At 35.0% G+C, this 15,640-nt stretch overlaps 1 protein-coding gene across 6 annotated transcripts in view; it reads right to left on the bottom strand.

The window, feature by feature from the left end:
- Positions 1–15,640, bottom strand: part of ERBB4 (erb-b2 receptor tyrosine kinase 4) — a 969,394-nt gene that overhangs the window by 601,191 nt on the left and 352,563 nt on the right. For all 6 annotated transcript variants that reach the window (XM_045852658.1, XM_045852676.1, XM_045852684.1 and 3 more), the window contains exon 2: positions 4,724–4,875. In XM_045852658.1, the coding sequence (XP_045708614.1) occupies positions 4,724–4,875 (152 nt within the window). The remainder of the gene's footprint in view (positions 1–4,723; positions 4,876–15,640) is intronic.

The following is a 15,640-nucleotide window of genomic DNA, read 5'->3' as shown; positions in this document are numbered from 1 at the left end:
GCATGGGCCATGGACCCATGGACCCATGGACATGAATTAAGGTAGGGAGATTACTGGAGGGAAGGGGGGTACCAGGTGGAAGGGGGCAAAGGGAAAAAAATTGGGACAACTGTAATAGCATAATCAATAAAATATACTTAAAAAAGGAGAAGGGGACATGAAAAAATTAGGATATTTTTTGGCAGAAGAACATGAACAATTTATATGATTGCTATAAATAAATAATTGTTTTTTTACTAGTTTTAGATGGCATTTTTTGTATATTAAAAAAATCCCTATAGCTCTGCCAAATATACAATAAAAGCAGCTAATGTTTTTCAAAATTCATAGCATGTGTTATTCATGATCTGAGAAGTTACCTTTTAAAAAATATTTTTTGCTTTAAATTTGGTAATAAAATCACATAAGTTTCAAGCATACAATTCTACAAGACATCACCTGTATAGTGTATTGTGTGATCACCACTCAAAATCTCATCTCCTTTCATCACTATTTACCTCCTTAACCAATATATACCCCAGGAAATTCAAATATATTATATTATATTATATTATATTATATTATATTATATTATATTATATTATATTATATTATATTATATGTTTGTAAATTTATTTTTAGAGAGAGGGGAAGGCAGACAGAGAGGGAAACATCAGTGTGGTTGCCTCTCACATGTCCCCTACTGTGGACCTGGCCCCTCAACCCAGTCACGTGCCCTGACTGAGGAGTGAACCAGCAACCCTTCGGTTCGCCGGCCCACACTCAATCCACTGAGCCATGCCAGCCAGGGAAAATACGTATTTTAAATAGTATAGTTTTCAATCTCATTGCCCTTTGCCGTCAAGCATAGAATATTGTTGCCACTGTTTAGAAAGATGTCAATGTATTAATTTATCTTTATTCATTTTATAGTATAAAATAGATATATAATCATTAATGTATAATTCAATGAATTACTGATATTCTTAATAACCTAGGTCAGTGAGTCAGCTACTTAATAAATTTTTCTCTTCATAATCATAATAAATACTGTTTCCAAAACAATTTGCACACAACAAACTCAAGCAATAGATTAAAAATTAATACCTATTATAGCACTGGTTAAGGATAGGTGTTAACACTTCATATTATACATATATTTTGTGCTATATATATAACCTGCTTTCCATTTAGTTTACACTTAATATTTATTTCCTTAACTAAATATATAAAACAGAAAATAAATTTAAAGTATAAAAACTGGTAGGTCTGGTACCTCTTTAGAAGTACTGAGTTATAAATGTGGGTGGAGGCCAGAAAGTCCAATGCAATGACACAGGAGAGAAAACTCCCAAGACTCCCAGTGAGAGTGTAAGAACTATTAGTTCATTCCCATGACACCAACTAATCAGATAGTAAAAGAGATAAACAAGGTATCTGCGTAAACTGCTCTTACAGATCTTAGAAATTAGAGTGGTTTATGGCTTTGCTAACTAGAGTTGAACATAAGTATGAAAAATCTTTCAAATACAAAAGTAATTTCTTAAGTTCCTACAGACAAAAATGAATTCCAGAATGAAATCCGAGATCTCTATCCCTGATGTCTTTCTAAACACATTATAGGTTTGAGCCATTCGTAGAGAAAGAAAAACTACATATCTCTGAATGACAGTTCCATGACTTGCTCCATGAATTGTAGTTACATAAATCTGCCTGAGGGCTATGCAATCCATAGGATAGGTTAATGCAAGTTTACTATTTACTCTCACAATTCAAAACACTAAAATTATAGTATAATATAAAATCACTAGATTCCTTTTACATGGACTCTACTTATTTTAATGTGTCCATTTTGGGCAGATGATGTACTTTGGAATGATTCCATTCAAGCTCCACTTTGATGGAAGCTCCTGAATTCATCAGAGTTAGCCATTCCTTTCTTGGCCCAGCACCCACATCGTCTATTAACAGAAGAACATGCCTTTGATATTCTGGTTTCTTTCTTCTGTCTTAACTCTAAAATTTTATGCATGTCTATATGTACATGTATAAAATATGTGTGGTACATAGTATATATACATATACAAACATGTATTTGCAGTACTTATGTATTACATTACTGTAACCCTCCACAACACTACAAGATTGTGGAAATGGAGAACAATCTAGTACTTGCTATTGTATCCTTGGGCTAAGATTGTTTGTTGAGTGAATAAACACACATCACACTTAGAAATGGTTATTTTCCATAGGAACAACAAATAAATGAAACAAAAAGATGGTATTAAGAAGCAAAAAAGCCTATTCAAGTTATCTTTAAATGAATGCATGGGTTAATACAAAGTTTATATGAACTCTTTAAGATGCAACTTTGAAACCAAAAATTACTGTTTTAAATAAACAACTTGTTTCTGGCTCCAGGTGGAAACCCTGATCCTTAATTTATTATTTCCCAAATGTGTTCCTTCTATTAACTTATTTTTTACTTCAAAATTGTTCCTAAGTAAATCGACTATCCAACCACATAGACCATATTTCTCAAAAATTTGTATTTCATATTTTGTTTCTAAAGATTAAAAATTAACTAAAGTCTATTTTTATCAAGAGCTCAAAATTATAAAATTTAAAAATATATGAGTTTTCTATTACTTATTTCTTTAATTTTTTTAATTTATTGATTCCTAGAGAGAAAGATTAAGAGAAAGAAAAATCAATTTGCTGTTTCACTTGTTTATGCCTTCATTGGTTGCTTCTTATATGTGCTCCAACTAAAGATCAAACCCACAGCCTTGGTATATGGGGATGATAGTCTAACCAACTGAGCTATTTGGCCAGGCTCTTTATGTTACTTATTTTAAAGACTGTTACTTACAATACTGATGACTATATTTTATTAAGCCTGTAAAATATATATCTATGCTATATATCCTATTAATTCTTGTATAAGAACAAATTCTTAGTTGGAAAAATACCACATAGCAAAAAAGCAAATAAATCTTAAGAGAAAAAAAAAACAAGGATCTAAGATTGATTGCCTTTGAAATATTTTTCACATTATTTTGATCTATACACTATTTAAAATATTTATATCCCTGGATTCCAGATTTGGAGCTCAGTTTTTCTTTTTCTACAACATCACTGAGTTCCTTGGCATCTCTAAACAAATCAACAAATCAGCTCATACACCATGAAGAGCTCATTTCGATGTTGAAGAATAAAATCTACCTGAAAATAATCAAGTTAAAAGCTTATGAGCAAAGTTTAATAACTAATACTCAGATATATTCTTTTGAGGGGCTGTTATGGGATAATTTGTATGTGTCCCTTCTCAAAATAACAGTCCAAACTAGAAAAAGAAAATGTTAAGTTCTTTATAGGCCCTCTCATTCTAGAATTTAGGTAACTATTACTATCTACTTTTGATGAAAAGTATGTCATAATTACACATAATTCTTTAAAAAAGCTTTGACATACAACTCATAGCACCAGAGTCACATCACCTAAGCAGTATAGTATAAAAACCTTTATTTCCTACACTATACCTAACACAAGAATCATTTTAAAGACAGGTATCATGTACCTCATAATGTTCTTTAGGTTTTGAGATGGTTCATTTACTACAGTTGTTATTATTTCTAGACACGTTCATTATATTCAAAGCATTTAAAATCACTATTTTTTACTACTTATATAAGTATAGAATTATTCAAATTTCCATGATTTACTACCCACTAAACTAGGTTACCTTAGTATCAGTTTTCACATTGCGTTTCACTTGATTTATGCAAGAGAAATGTGTAAACATTATTGAAAACAAGATCTTATGTAGCCTGTGGATGCTATGTATCCTATTGATTCTTGTATGAAGAATAAACCACAAATTATACAAACAACCACATCCCCATGTCACTTTGCCCAAGTCCCTTTGGAGTTCAGGTTTTCATATACCTATTCTGGTTAAAGCAAAACACAAAAATCTGTAGGCATTAATCACTAATACAGCCTGTTTAACAGAAGAAGAATCAGTGCAAGCTAAACAAATTTGTAAAAGGACGCTAGTTGTCTGGGTAATTTGTATGTACATGTACAGGGTGGAGCAAAAGGAGGGTACAGTTGTGAGTACATAAAACAGTTAATCTTGTGTTATTATTGATTAATGATTATATTATTTTCCATATAAACTACTGTAAACTTACTCCCCCCCCTACTCTGTATGCATTTATGTTGATCCACAAAGTACTTATAATTACCTGTGAGTCTACTTTAAATAATTCGCAGGTTTTCCAAAACAAACATCATTGTTCTTCCAAAGGTAACAATATTGGTCTCATTATGGTAATGTAAAATAATCTAAAATTTCCAAAATGATAGACAAAGGAGCAGAAAAGTAGATTTCTAGCTAAAGTTACAATTAATATCTGATTGGTCCACCGACTCTCTCAGTTTTCCTCTTGCTTGTAACTCAGAAAATGACAGACTGGCTAGATACCATGCACTGCATGCTGAAAGATCTTTATCAATCTTAGGGCCACAGTAGCTGCTCTAAACTCAGGATGCCCATCTTTATGACACTGTGACTCTTGTTCTGTCTCTGGGTGTACGTTGGCACCTGTTATCTTTTGCCTCCAAGAGTCCCTGCTGGCCAGAAGAGCAGAGTCATCAGGTGCAAGCAAGCTGGTCTACCTTTATGCATTATGGCACCACGGTTCACTCACAAAGAAGAGAAAGAAAGAAACAGCTTTACCCGCAGAAAGGAGAGGTCGCGGTTGTGCTCGATGCTGGTTATCTCCAGGTTGCCCATGACCACCTCACAGTTTTCATAGTACTTGCGCAAGGCCCGGTACTGCTGCTCCAGGTCAGAGAGAGAGCTCAGCTTGTTCTCCGTTCCAGCACACACTGCCAAGGCAAGAAGATGCACGGGGAGTTAGGTAACCTTGATATGAACTGTGCAATACAATAGTATCTTCCTCACCTCTGTGCTCCACAATTCAACTGCAATGCCCTGAGTTCAAATATTGTAAAAGTTATTAAGACCTGTAACCCACCCTGATAAATATTTTCACTTTAATTTTCCCAGACTCATTGAGATATAACACAGTGTAACTTTAAGGTGTACACCATGTTGATGTGATATAGATGTCACACAATGATTATCCATAGCTAGCTAGCACTTCCATCACTTCCCATAACTACCATTTTTTTTTGTGGTAAAAACACAAGATTAACTCTCTTAGCAACTTTAAAGTGTATAATACATTATTGTTAACTATGATCACCATGCTGTACATTCGATTGCCCTATTCATCTTATGACTGGAAGTTTACATTCTAATATCTCTCCCATTTCTGCTACCCATGAGCTACTGGAAATCATCATTCTTCTCTGTTTCTTTGTCAGTATTTTAGATTCCACATATAATATTACACATGTATATTTATAAATAGCAGGTACTAACAAGAGAGAGTAAGAAGACATAGGTGCTACTGAAACTATAGCAAAGAGATAAATTTAAAATCACGTTATCTATGAACATATAAAGCATGTAAATACATTTAATTTCATTTAAGCAACATTTCTTTTGGGTTTATAATTTAATTTCCAACAGGATAAATTCTACATATGCAAGTAAAAGAAAATTAAAAAATGATCAAAGTAACACTTTTATTTTTAAAAATGGTATTTTTCTATTGCAAAATAAGCTGTTCTCACTGAGTAAATTCTCTCCCCAAAACTTGTGCTTTTAAAACCTCAAAATACTCCCTTTTAAAACAAAGCCAAAGGGGGCAGGATTGAGGGCCAGAAGCGGGGATGGTGCGGTGGGAGGGGAGTGGTGGGGTGAAAATGGAGACAACTGTACTCGAACAACAATAAAAAAAAATACAACTATTTTACAACTTGTACTGAAACATTTACAGAAGACTGTGTAATAAAATACAAACTTTTGTTGATATAAATAGGGTCATCACCATATACATTCATGAATGTTCTGAGGTATAATAAACTGGAAATAAATGATTTGTTTGCCATCTTTGAGGTATGGTTGTATCTGTTCATATGTGAGCACGTGAGTGTCCACACATGTGTGTGTTGGTTTTGGTTGTGTGTGTGTTGGCATCTTTTCTGTCCTCTAGAAGTCAGAGGTTTAGCCACTGCTTCTCATGGCTTAGACACCTGCCTGAATAAACTCTGTACCATTTAATGCGCCAAATTGGATCATTAATGGACTGAAAAACTATATTATAAATCTTATAATAATAGTATGTAAAGTTTTAAAAAATGGATAATGAGTGAATATTCTTTGAGTAAGTTATATAACATACATAAAATTTAAGGCAAGAGAGAAAGTGTCAACTTTGAAGCCATATGTCATATTCACACTGAGCATCACACACACACAGGACACAGAAGGACGGGTAGCATGATCCCGATGTGGTGTGCCATGGAGCAGGATTCAGTACAGAAAGGAAAAAAAACAGATGCGCGTATTCTAATTATTAAGGCCTCCTTAAAGTCTGCTTTTGCCTACTGACACATTAAAAATAATAGAAGTTAGAATCTAAATGGCATGAAAAATAATGTAGACCTTTAATCATAGTGGAAGCACATTATAAAAACAAAACACAAACCATTGCCTGGATTTTGAAAGCTCATCAAACAGTATATTTTCTAGAAATACTCTTTGAAAAGTGGAATTGTGTCCCTCTAAAAGATCTATTGAAGTCCAAATGCCTGGTAATGGTGAATGTGACCTTATTTTGAAATAAGCTCTTTTTAAATTTATTTCATTTATTATTTTTCATGTTTTATTCTTGTTCAATTACAGTTGCCCCACTTTTTTCCCTGTGGCTCTCCCCTGCCCCAACACCCCCGCCCCACTGCTCCAACAGTCCCCACCCTGTTGCCCATGCACATGGGTCCTTTGTACTTGTTCCTGAATGGGACGCTCCCCCTTCCACACCCCACTATCTTCATGACATTACTCTCAGTAAATTTATAACAAAATATTTGTAAACTTGTAAAGGGTCTGCTGTAAAAAGCTACTATTATATGGGTTCATAAAATACAGGTTTTGATTATTTTAATTTCCTTTGAAGACAAGCTTATATTTTAAGATAACTACTAATGGGCTTAATTAAGCATTAATTAATAAGCCTGCCACAACATTTCTAAAATATATATAATAACACACTAGAATTTATGTAAAACTTGTATTCTACAAGTTTCTTTCAATTGAAAATAAAATACTTACGTTAATATTGATATATAAAAATCAATATGTAAACACCTGAATGAAAAGGTTTTTAAAGAGTATTTAGTGTTTTCTATAGAATCTTAAGCAAATTTTGAGAGAAATATCTATTAATATAAGTTTAATATGTTAATTAATGTGTTGCATTCTGCAGATATAAGAGAGGCAGAAGAGTAGAAGATTATCATTATTAATTTTCATTATAAATATATGTTCATCTAAGAAACCCACAGTCTGGAAACTTCTAAAACAGGTGCAGTATATTAATCATTATTTTACCTCTGCTGAAATATAGAGCATAGTGCTTTGTAAGACATTACCTTTTAATAATATTCATTTAATTGCTAAAAAGGGGCATGGTCTAATCAACAAGCAAGTGTGGATGACCCATGGACGTGGACAGCGGAGTGGGGATTGACTGTGGGAGCAGAGAGGGGTGTGGGCAGGGCAGGGGACAACAGTGGGGGAAAATTGGGGCAACTATAATAGAACAATAAAAAATTTTAAAAGAAGAATTGGCGTGGCTCAGTTCATTGAGTGCCAGGCTGCAAACCAAAGGGTTGCCGGTCTGATTCCCAGTCAGGGCACATGCCTGGGTTGTGGGCCAGGTCCCTAGGAGGGGGTACATGAGAGGCAACCACACATTGATGTTTCTCTCCTCCTCTCCTTTCTTTCCCCTCTCTCTAAAAATACATAAAATCTTTAAAAATTAAAAAAAAGGTATTATAACTCATATTCAGAAAATGACCCTCACTTCAGAACAGTCTATGGTTCAATCAATAAGCCGCTATGTTTTGCATATACCATATGAACAATATTTTTCTACAAAAAAATCCTCCAATAAACAGAAAATCTGATTAATCAGACTACTCTACTTTTCCAAAGCTTCTGGTCTCTGGAGCATTTACTACACACAGTTATGTTGTGGAAATGTTTTTTTAAAGATTTTATTTATTTATTTTTAGAGAGGGAAGGGAGGGAGATAAAGAGAGAGAGAGAAACATCAGTGTGCGGTTGCTGGGGGCCGTGGCCTGCAACCCAGGCATGTGCCCTGACTGGGAATCGAACCTGCGATGCCTTGGTTCACAGCCCTCGCTCAATCCACTGAGCTATGCCAGCCAGGGCTTGGAAATATTTTTTTCAATGACAATTCCTCGTGTATTTGTTTGACACAAGCTACCTATAATCAGTAACATATTCCTCTTAATTTTTATCTTGAAAGACAAACTTGATGTTAAAAGAACTAGTTTGGATAGAGGCATGAAAACCATTTGTATTTCTCCCTGTGATGCCTCCACTGAATGCCGCACAACTTCTATTTGTCAATCGATTTTACAATCAGGCAATGTATACAAGACAATGCTGAAACCATCAAGTTCCATTGATTTCACACAGCTGTTTATCAAACAGAATTGAAAAATCATTTTCACCAGCCAAAACAAGTTTAACAAAACTCTGCCCCCTTTGCTAACACTACAATAAAGTCCTTAAACTATAAGCTTATAATAGTTCAAGCTTGGAAAATCCTGAATTTCTATATGCTCCTTAGAGTTTCCATTCCAGCTATAACTCCAGGAGTAAAACTATATATGTGAGGCCTTAAAATTGCCAATCATTCTATTTGGTAAGATTCTATTGTAAATGTTGCCCTGGTTGCAAAGATGGCTTTTTATTCTTCTTGTGTTACGATTTACACCCGACAGTGGATAATCTACATAACTACATAATCTTCATTCAGAAAAAAAGGCTATAATTAGGATTTTGAAGCAACATAAAAAGGTTGATTAAGCAAATTATTTATTTGATTTATGGGGAAAATATATTAGAAACAAAGTGAGTAAACATTAGCAATACCCATATTCACACTAGAATCAGTATTGCCTCCAGGCTTGCTATGTACGGCCATGGCAACCAGTATTCCACTGGATATACAAGAAAGATGACAAGAGGAAAAGAAATTAAAAATTAAACAAAAGTGTTGCCTAACTTCCAAATTGAATGCTTACATGAACTATGAATTAAGAAATCAATGATTATTTATTTAGCATCTATCATTCAGCTAGTACCATGAGAAAATATGTATTGATAAAAATGTCCAAGGTCTTTTGTAAGAGCTCACGTAGTTTTCAAAGGCACATGGTAAGAAAAGAAGAGAGCAGTATACATATGCTATTTATACATTGTGTGTGTATCATTCAGGAACTGTCTGCATGTAACATATTTAGTAACATAAAAGTCCCCTAACCTTTCCGGTTTAACACTAGTAAGTACTTTCTCTTTCAGAAGTGTTAACCTAAAAAGTGTGCTGTGTTTTAGTGAGCACGTTGAGCATTCAGAAAGCTGGAGCTGTAGTAAACCCCAAAACACAGGGATGGGCAGAAGTAAGGCCTGCTTGAGTGTGGTTGGTAGCCTAATAAGACGGGTGTAATAATTTACAGTTTTAATTTGAACATTTCACCTAAAATGTCATAGGGTGTGCTTGAGTGTGATATTGTTATGTTACAGAATTACATGCTTATGACTTTGTAAGAAAATATTTTATAATAAAAAGGGGCATTACTTGTGCCAGACCCTCTATATTTAAAGAAAAATAAAGAGAATGGGAGATGTAGCAAACACTTTCAGCGACTATTATTGAGTGCTAGAACAGTTGCATGGAGACAGCAAGTTTTGGCAGCTCTGTGTTCAAAACACATCCAAAAATGGGGCCACATTTGTCACTGCCACCACCATGGTGACTTCATCCAGGCTACCCTGGCCATCTCTCCCGTGGACTTTGACAGCACCCTCCCCCCAGACTTCCTGGATCCCCCACCGGGCCCTGCGGATGCACCCTCTGCACAGAGAACAGAACGGTCTTTTTAAAACCATAAATCATTCATATTACTCCCTTACTGAAAATAATCTTGGCTTCTAACCACACTTATTACAAAATCCAAACTTTTTTTTACTTTTTATTGAATTTATTGGGGTGACCCTGGTTAACAAAATTATACAGGCTTCAGGTGCACAATTCCACAACATATCATCCGTCCACAGCATTGTATGTTCACCACCCCAAGTCAAGTCTCCTTCCATCACCGTTTATGCTCCTTAAAATCCGAACTTCTTCCTATAAGAAGGAGTGTAGGAATGGACTGTAAGAATATATGCATCCTGTAAGAATATATATTCAGATCTTTGTTCAAATGCCATTCTTTCAGAAAAGCCTTCTCTGACCACCTTATCTAAGCAGGCACCAGGTTTCAATACGTAATACTTTGTCCTCTTTGCCTTTATTTTTGTTTTACCACTTTCTGAAATTACATTTGTGTGAGCTTATTTACTTGTTTATTATATGTCTCTATTAGAATTGAAGCTCCCCAGTTAGAAGGTCCTCCCTCTTTTCAACACCCAGAAGAGCTGACACATAGCAGACTCTCAGTCAAAATTCATTGACGACATGGGCTTTGGGGTCACTGAGAACCATGGTTAAACCATAACCAAATGCTGGTTCCTCAATTTTTAAAAGCTGAATGAACTTGAGCAGCTCACTTCACCACTTGGAATCTTCATTTCTGTATCTGCAAAGTGGGTTTTCGTGCTGAGTGTTCTTAACAATAAAACCCAGCATAGAGGTTAAAAAGTGTTAAAATGTAACTCAATCACTGATTTGCAGTGTAATCTTGGGCAAGTTCTCTAGACTCTTCACTGTTCTATTTTCTCACCTGTACAATGGGCACAATAGCAAATACCACTTCATAGGGCTGTTTTAAGAATTAAATGAATCAATGCTTGTAATTTGCTTTGCAAAATGTCTGACTCACTGATAGAGTCAACTATGGGCATTTATTTAAATGTGTAGTATGTATATACACATATAGTCTAAGTATGATATACAATGTTTTAAATCAAATTAAAGTACAAGGCTTGCACAATAATGTGCTGAAAGGAGTCCAACAAAAGGAATGAGCATGCAGTAAGGACACTGGATGTCAGGAACCCTTTGCACCAACACTTTCTAGGCATGTAAACTTAGATAACTATTTTGCTCTCACTAGGTCCAATTTCTTTTCTGTTTTTCCAGCTCACATTTTTTGTGATTAAATTTATTTCTAAAATATGTATTTAAGACCTACGCTACTCTATGCAAGGGGTTGCATTCAATGGATGTTCTTGGGACTAACATACTGCGACATATCATACAAAGCTATACAGTTAATCATACACTTAGCAAATGACCCAGCAACCCCATTTATGAGTACATTCCTAGCTAAATGAAAATTATGTTCACGAAAAAGCACGTGTGTGACTTTTATAGCAGATCTACTTAAATTAGCCAAAAATTGGAAAAAGAAATAACCCAAATGTCCTTCTGGATGAATGATAAATCCACTATGGTACATCCATTCCATGAATATCTATAAAAATGAACAGATTATTGATATGTTGACACAGAAAATCCCCAGAGGTATTATGCTGACCAAAATAAGCCAGGCTCAAAAAGCTGCACACTACATGACTAAACTGATAGGGCATTTTGGAAAAGACCGAAGCACAAGGATAGAGAACAGATAGGTAAGTTTTCCCTCTAAACTTGGCTACATTGGTAAATCCTTGTAACTTATAATTAGATCTTATTTGAGTTTCTTGGTTGATCCAGTCTTCAATCATATTATTTCACTTTGCTTCCTTGGCTGGTACTGGTCAGGCTTCCTAGGATAAGTTTTTACATGACTGGGCACGGCAGCTACTCCCCTCTCTTCCCCAGCCGTCACGAGCGCTTCCTTTGACTCGGCATTCGTTTCGGGGTGTTAGACACTTTAGAATCTGGCCTTACTATGTTTTTCTTTCAGATCTGAATGTTGATGTTTATCATGTACTTTCAACTACTGCTGAAAATTTTTAACTTAATAAAATAAATTACTAATGAATTCCAAATACTGAACCATTCTTGCATTGCTGAAGCAAACCATATTCAGCACTAATGTGGTGTTCCATTAATATACTTCTAGGTTTACTGCCTTTATTCTATTCATATTTTTAAATATTAAAAATATCTACCAGTGATTTAAAAATATTTATATCACATGTCATTACACTCAAAGTGATAAATAATGGAAATTGATTTATATGGGGTAAAGCAAATATAGGTTTATAGTTGTGAGTATGCAAAACACAGAGTTTATTCTTATATTATTAATTTTAATCATTGTATTATTTTCCATACAACCATAAGCCTACTTTTGCCCACCCTTGTATTTCAGAAATTTTGCATTCTATATAATTAACTTGAAATGTATTAAAGGAAAAAAAATTGACACCAAAATAGTGTTTTACAATTTACATTACACAAAACTGAAATAAAATAGTTTTCAATGCAATAATCATATCTTTTTAAAAATAAGTGACCCTATAGTGTATTTTCTGAACCTTTATGTTTTACCAATGTTTTCATTGTCCCCCAAAGTGACAAAACAAAAATCTGCTGAAATTAGCTAAGACACTTTCTAAATGATCCTTGAGTCACATGAAAAGAGCATTTGGCATCACATATCTTCACTAACAGATCTGTAGCCAGAGAAGACACAGGCATTCTATACCACAGGCTGATGAAGGCAAGTTTATAGGCTTCATATAGTGCTACATGCTGATTTATCTAAAATGTAATGGATCTGTGTTTCACCTCTTTTGTTTATTTATGTTAGTCTTTAGATGCCCTCAAAAATACCTAAATACCTGAGCTTCTAACTATTGCAAGGGGAAATATTGGAGATTATCCAAAAGTGATAGATTTAATAATTTTACATGACTGTCTCCATTTATAAATGGCATATTTTGTGAGCAGTCTTCTCTAATTTAGCCTTTCCCATATAATGTTATTTTTGCTTTTTTATTTTGTATTTCAAAGATTACCTTAGTAAAATTAAAATAACTGCAAATAATTTTAAAATCACTATACAGATCATCAAGAACTGACTTGTAACTACTTGCATATAAATTTCAGTTCCTGTTCTTTACTATTTTCCTGCCTTTAAATATTTTATTGGATGTTTTTCTTAAATTATGTCTCATAAAATCCCCATGTTGAAAGCTTAAGAACATAATAAAAATGCCTCGTACATTTAGAAATTACATTTCTGTCATCTATCCTTGGAAGAAATAATATATTCCCCTTACCACTATCTTGCCACAATTCCTTCCCTGTCTTTTTAATCATCTTTCCCACCTCTTCCCCCTCCCAAACAAAAGAGTCCTTCTTATTTACTTTATAGTGTTTTGTTTTCTGTGGAAGTGCTAGGTCCTTAACTTTAATATAGGTACTGGACTTGACAAGCAATTAAAGCAAACAATTTCCACTCATCAGGGCCTGCCAAATTAGTCATCTGCCATCTGCCCCATCATCTGGCTCTCCTTGAAGTCTTGCTGTGAATCTGGATGCAGTCTCTCAGATTAAGAGGGATAGTGCAAGCCTCCAAACTGGTGAAATGCCACTGGGAGCTAAGTATGTAAACACGAGCAGCCGTCTTTCTTCTCCAGATTGCCATGCCTTCAACCACCACCTCGTGTGTGATAAAAAACCAGCCTGCTTGTGCTGCTTTGTCACTGTGAGACCTCTGCCATTCACTGTAACTGAAGTAGCAGTGTGTGGGATTTTTTTCCCCATTAGAAATATTTAAAAGAAGAAATTCAACTAGATGGTCCTGATCTAATGTTGGTTCTTACCTATCAAGGCTGATTTTTAAGCATCGATAAAGACGTAACTTAAGAAAGGGACTATAGCCTTTCTACTTCCTTGATTTTTGAATGAAGCTTTCTTTTTTATTCTTGCCACCAGCAAATGTTTGTTCACTTAGATGATAACATACAATATAATAAGTGCTTTCTGGGGATATTCCATCAAACTATATCGATAATGAGCAAAACTGAGAAACAGAAAGAATGAAAGTGGTACACTAGTCACCCACGTACCCTCTTTCCCTAAGGTGTTCTCCAACCCAGGGCTGCCCTAGCACAGTGGATACCCTTACACCAACACAGTGAGAGGCCCTAATCTGAGTGAGATAAACTCCATGCTACATAGCGCACATGGTTTGGCCATCCAAATGTGGCCTGCATTTTATTCCCATGTGCCCCCTAGTTCAGATACCTTTGATGCACCTACAAAACTGTAAACAGAGAGGTTTGGTCTACTCCACTGTCCAGCATCATTCATCCAAACTTGGTCATTCAAGATCAAGTTTTGTCTACATAACTCACAATTCCTTCAAATAAAAAAAAAGTGTGCTATTGCAAGATTTGGAGTACGAAGAAGGGGTGCAGCTGACAACACTTTGAAGGAAAATCCTTTACTGTGTCTTCAGTTAATGTATGTGTAAATCCTAAAGTGGGACGACCTTCTGACAATGTTTTTGGATATTTGAATTTGGAATTCTTAGTCATATAACTTTTGGGGATGACAAAAAAAAGCAGATACAGCTATAGGCTACATAATAAAATGTCATGTTATAACATTTTAAACAGTTTTCTCATAACGCCAAGTCTATTATTCTAGAAATCTATTATTCTGATATAGGCTACATAATAAAATGTCATGTCATAACATTTTAAATAGTTTTCTCATAATGCCAAGTCTATTATTCTATAATCTCTGGTAGTTTGGTCCCTTTAAAAAAGATTTAGATGAGTCCTGGCCTGGTAGCTTAGTTGTTTAGAGCATCTTCCTAATATGCCAAGGTTGCAGGTTTGATCCCTGCTCAGAGCACATACAAGAATCAACTGATGAATAACATAGCTAGAAAATTAACTAGTGGAAGACCCAGGAGTCCAATTCTGTTCTATACTAGTTAGCTTAGCACTAGTTAGTTGATATATACAAATACATTTTTCTAATCATTTGTGTTCAGCAGTAGTACACTTTAATCACATAAAAAAGTTTACATGCTTAGGACACATTATCTTTTATAAATTCAGAACGATAGAGTTATATTATTAATAGTTTTGCATTGTACCAGAAGGCCATGGGAAGTGCTATAGGTGGTAGTCGTGAGGTTTTAATAACAGACCATAATACAATCTCAGTAAGTACCAGTCAGTGTTAGAACTGAAGACTCTTGGCTCCCGGATCCCCTCCCTTGGTGAAACACTCCCTTGTCATTTTCTATGCCATGCTGAAATAAAATGGGTGCAAAGACAGCCAGTTAGTTGCTCAGGTAAAAATCTAGTCAGCCGACTCTTCTCTTTTCTAAACCGGCTAATCTAAGTCACACACAATTCAGAACGTCTGTGGGATCCACCAGCCATTCTGCCCGCCACGCCTGACGGGCTCTCTGTACTCCAGGTCACCACAGCCTCTGTGTGAGTATTGCCATAGGCTTCCATCTGATGCTCCTGCCTTGCTTCTTGTCTTCTTGGTCTATTGCTTATTGAATA

Source organism: Phyllostomus hastatus, unplaced genomic scaffold (assembly GCF_019186645.2).
Source record: "Phyllostomus hastatus isolate PE091 unplaced genomic scaffold, TTU_PhHast_1.1 phas_contig_137, whole genome shotgun sequence".
Lineage (NCBI taxonomy): Eukaryota > Metazoa > Chordata > Mammalia > Chiroptera > Phyllostomidae > Phyllostomus > Phyllostomus hastatus.
This window is presented reverse-complemented; position numbering and strand designations above follow the sequence as displayed.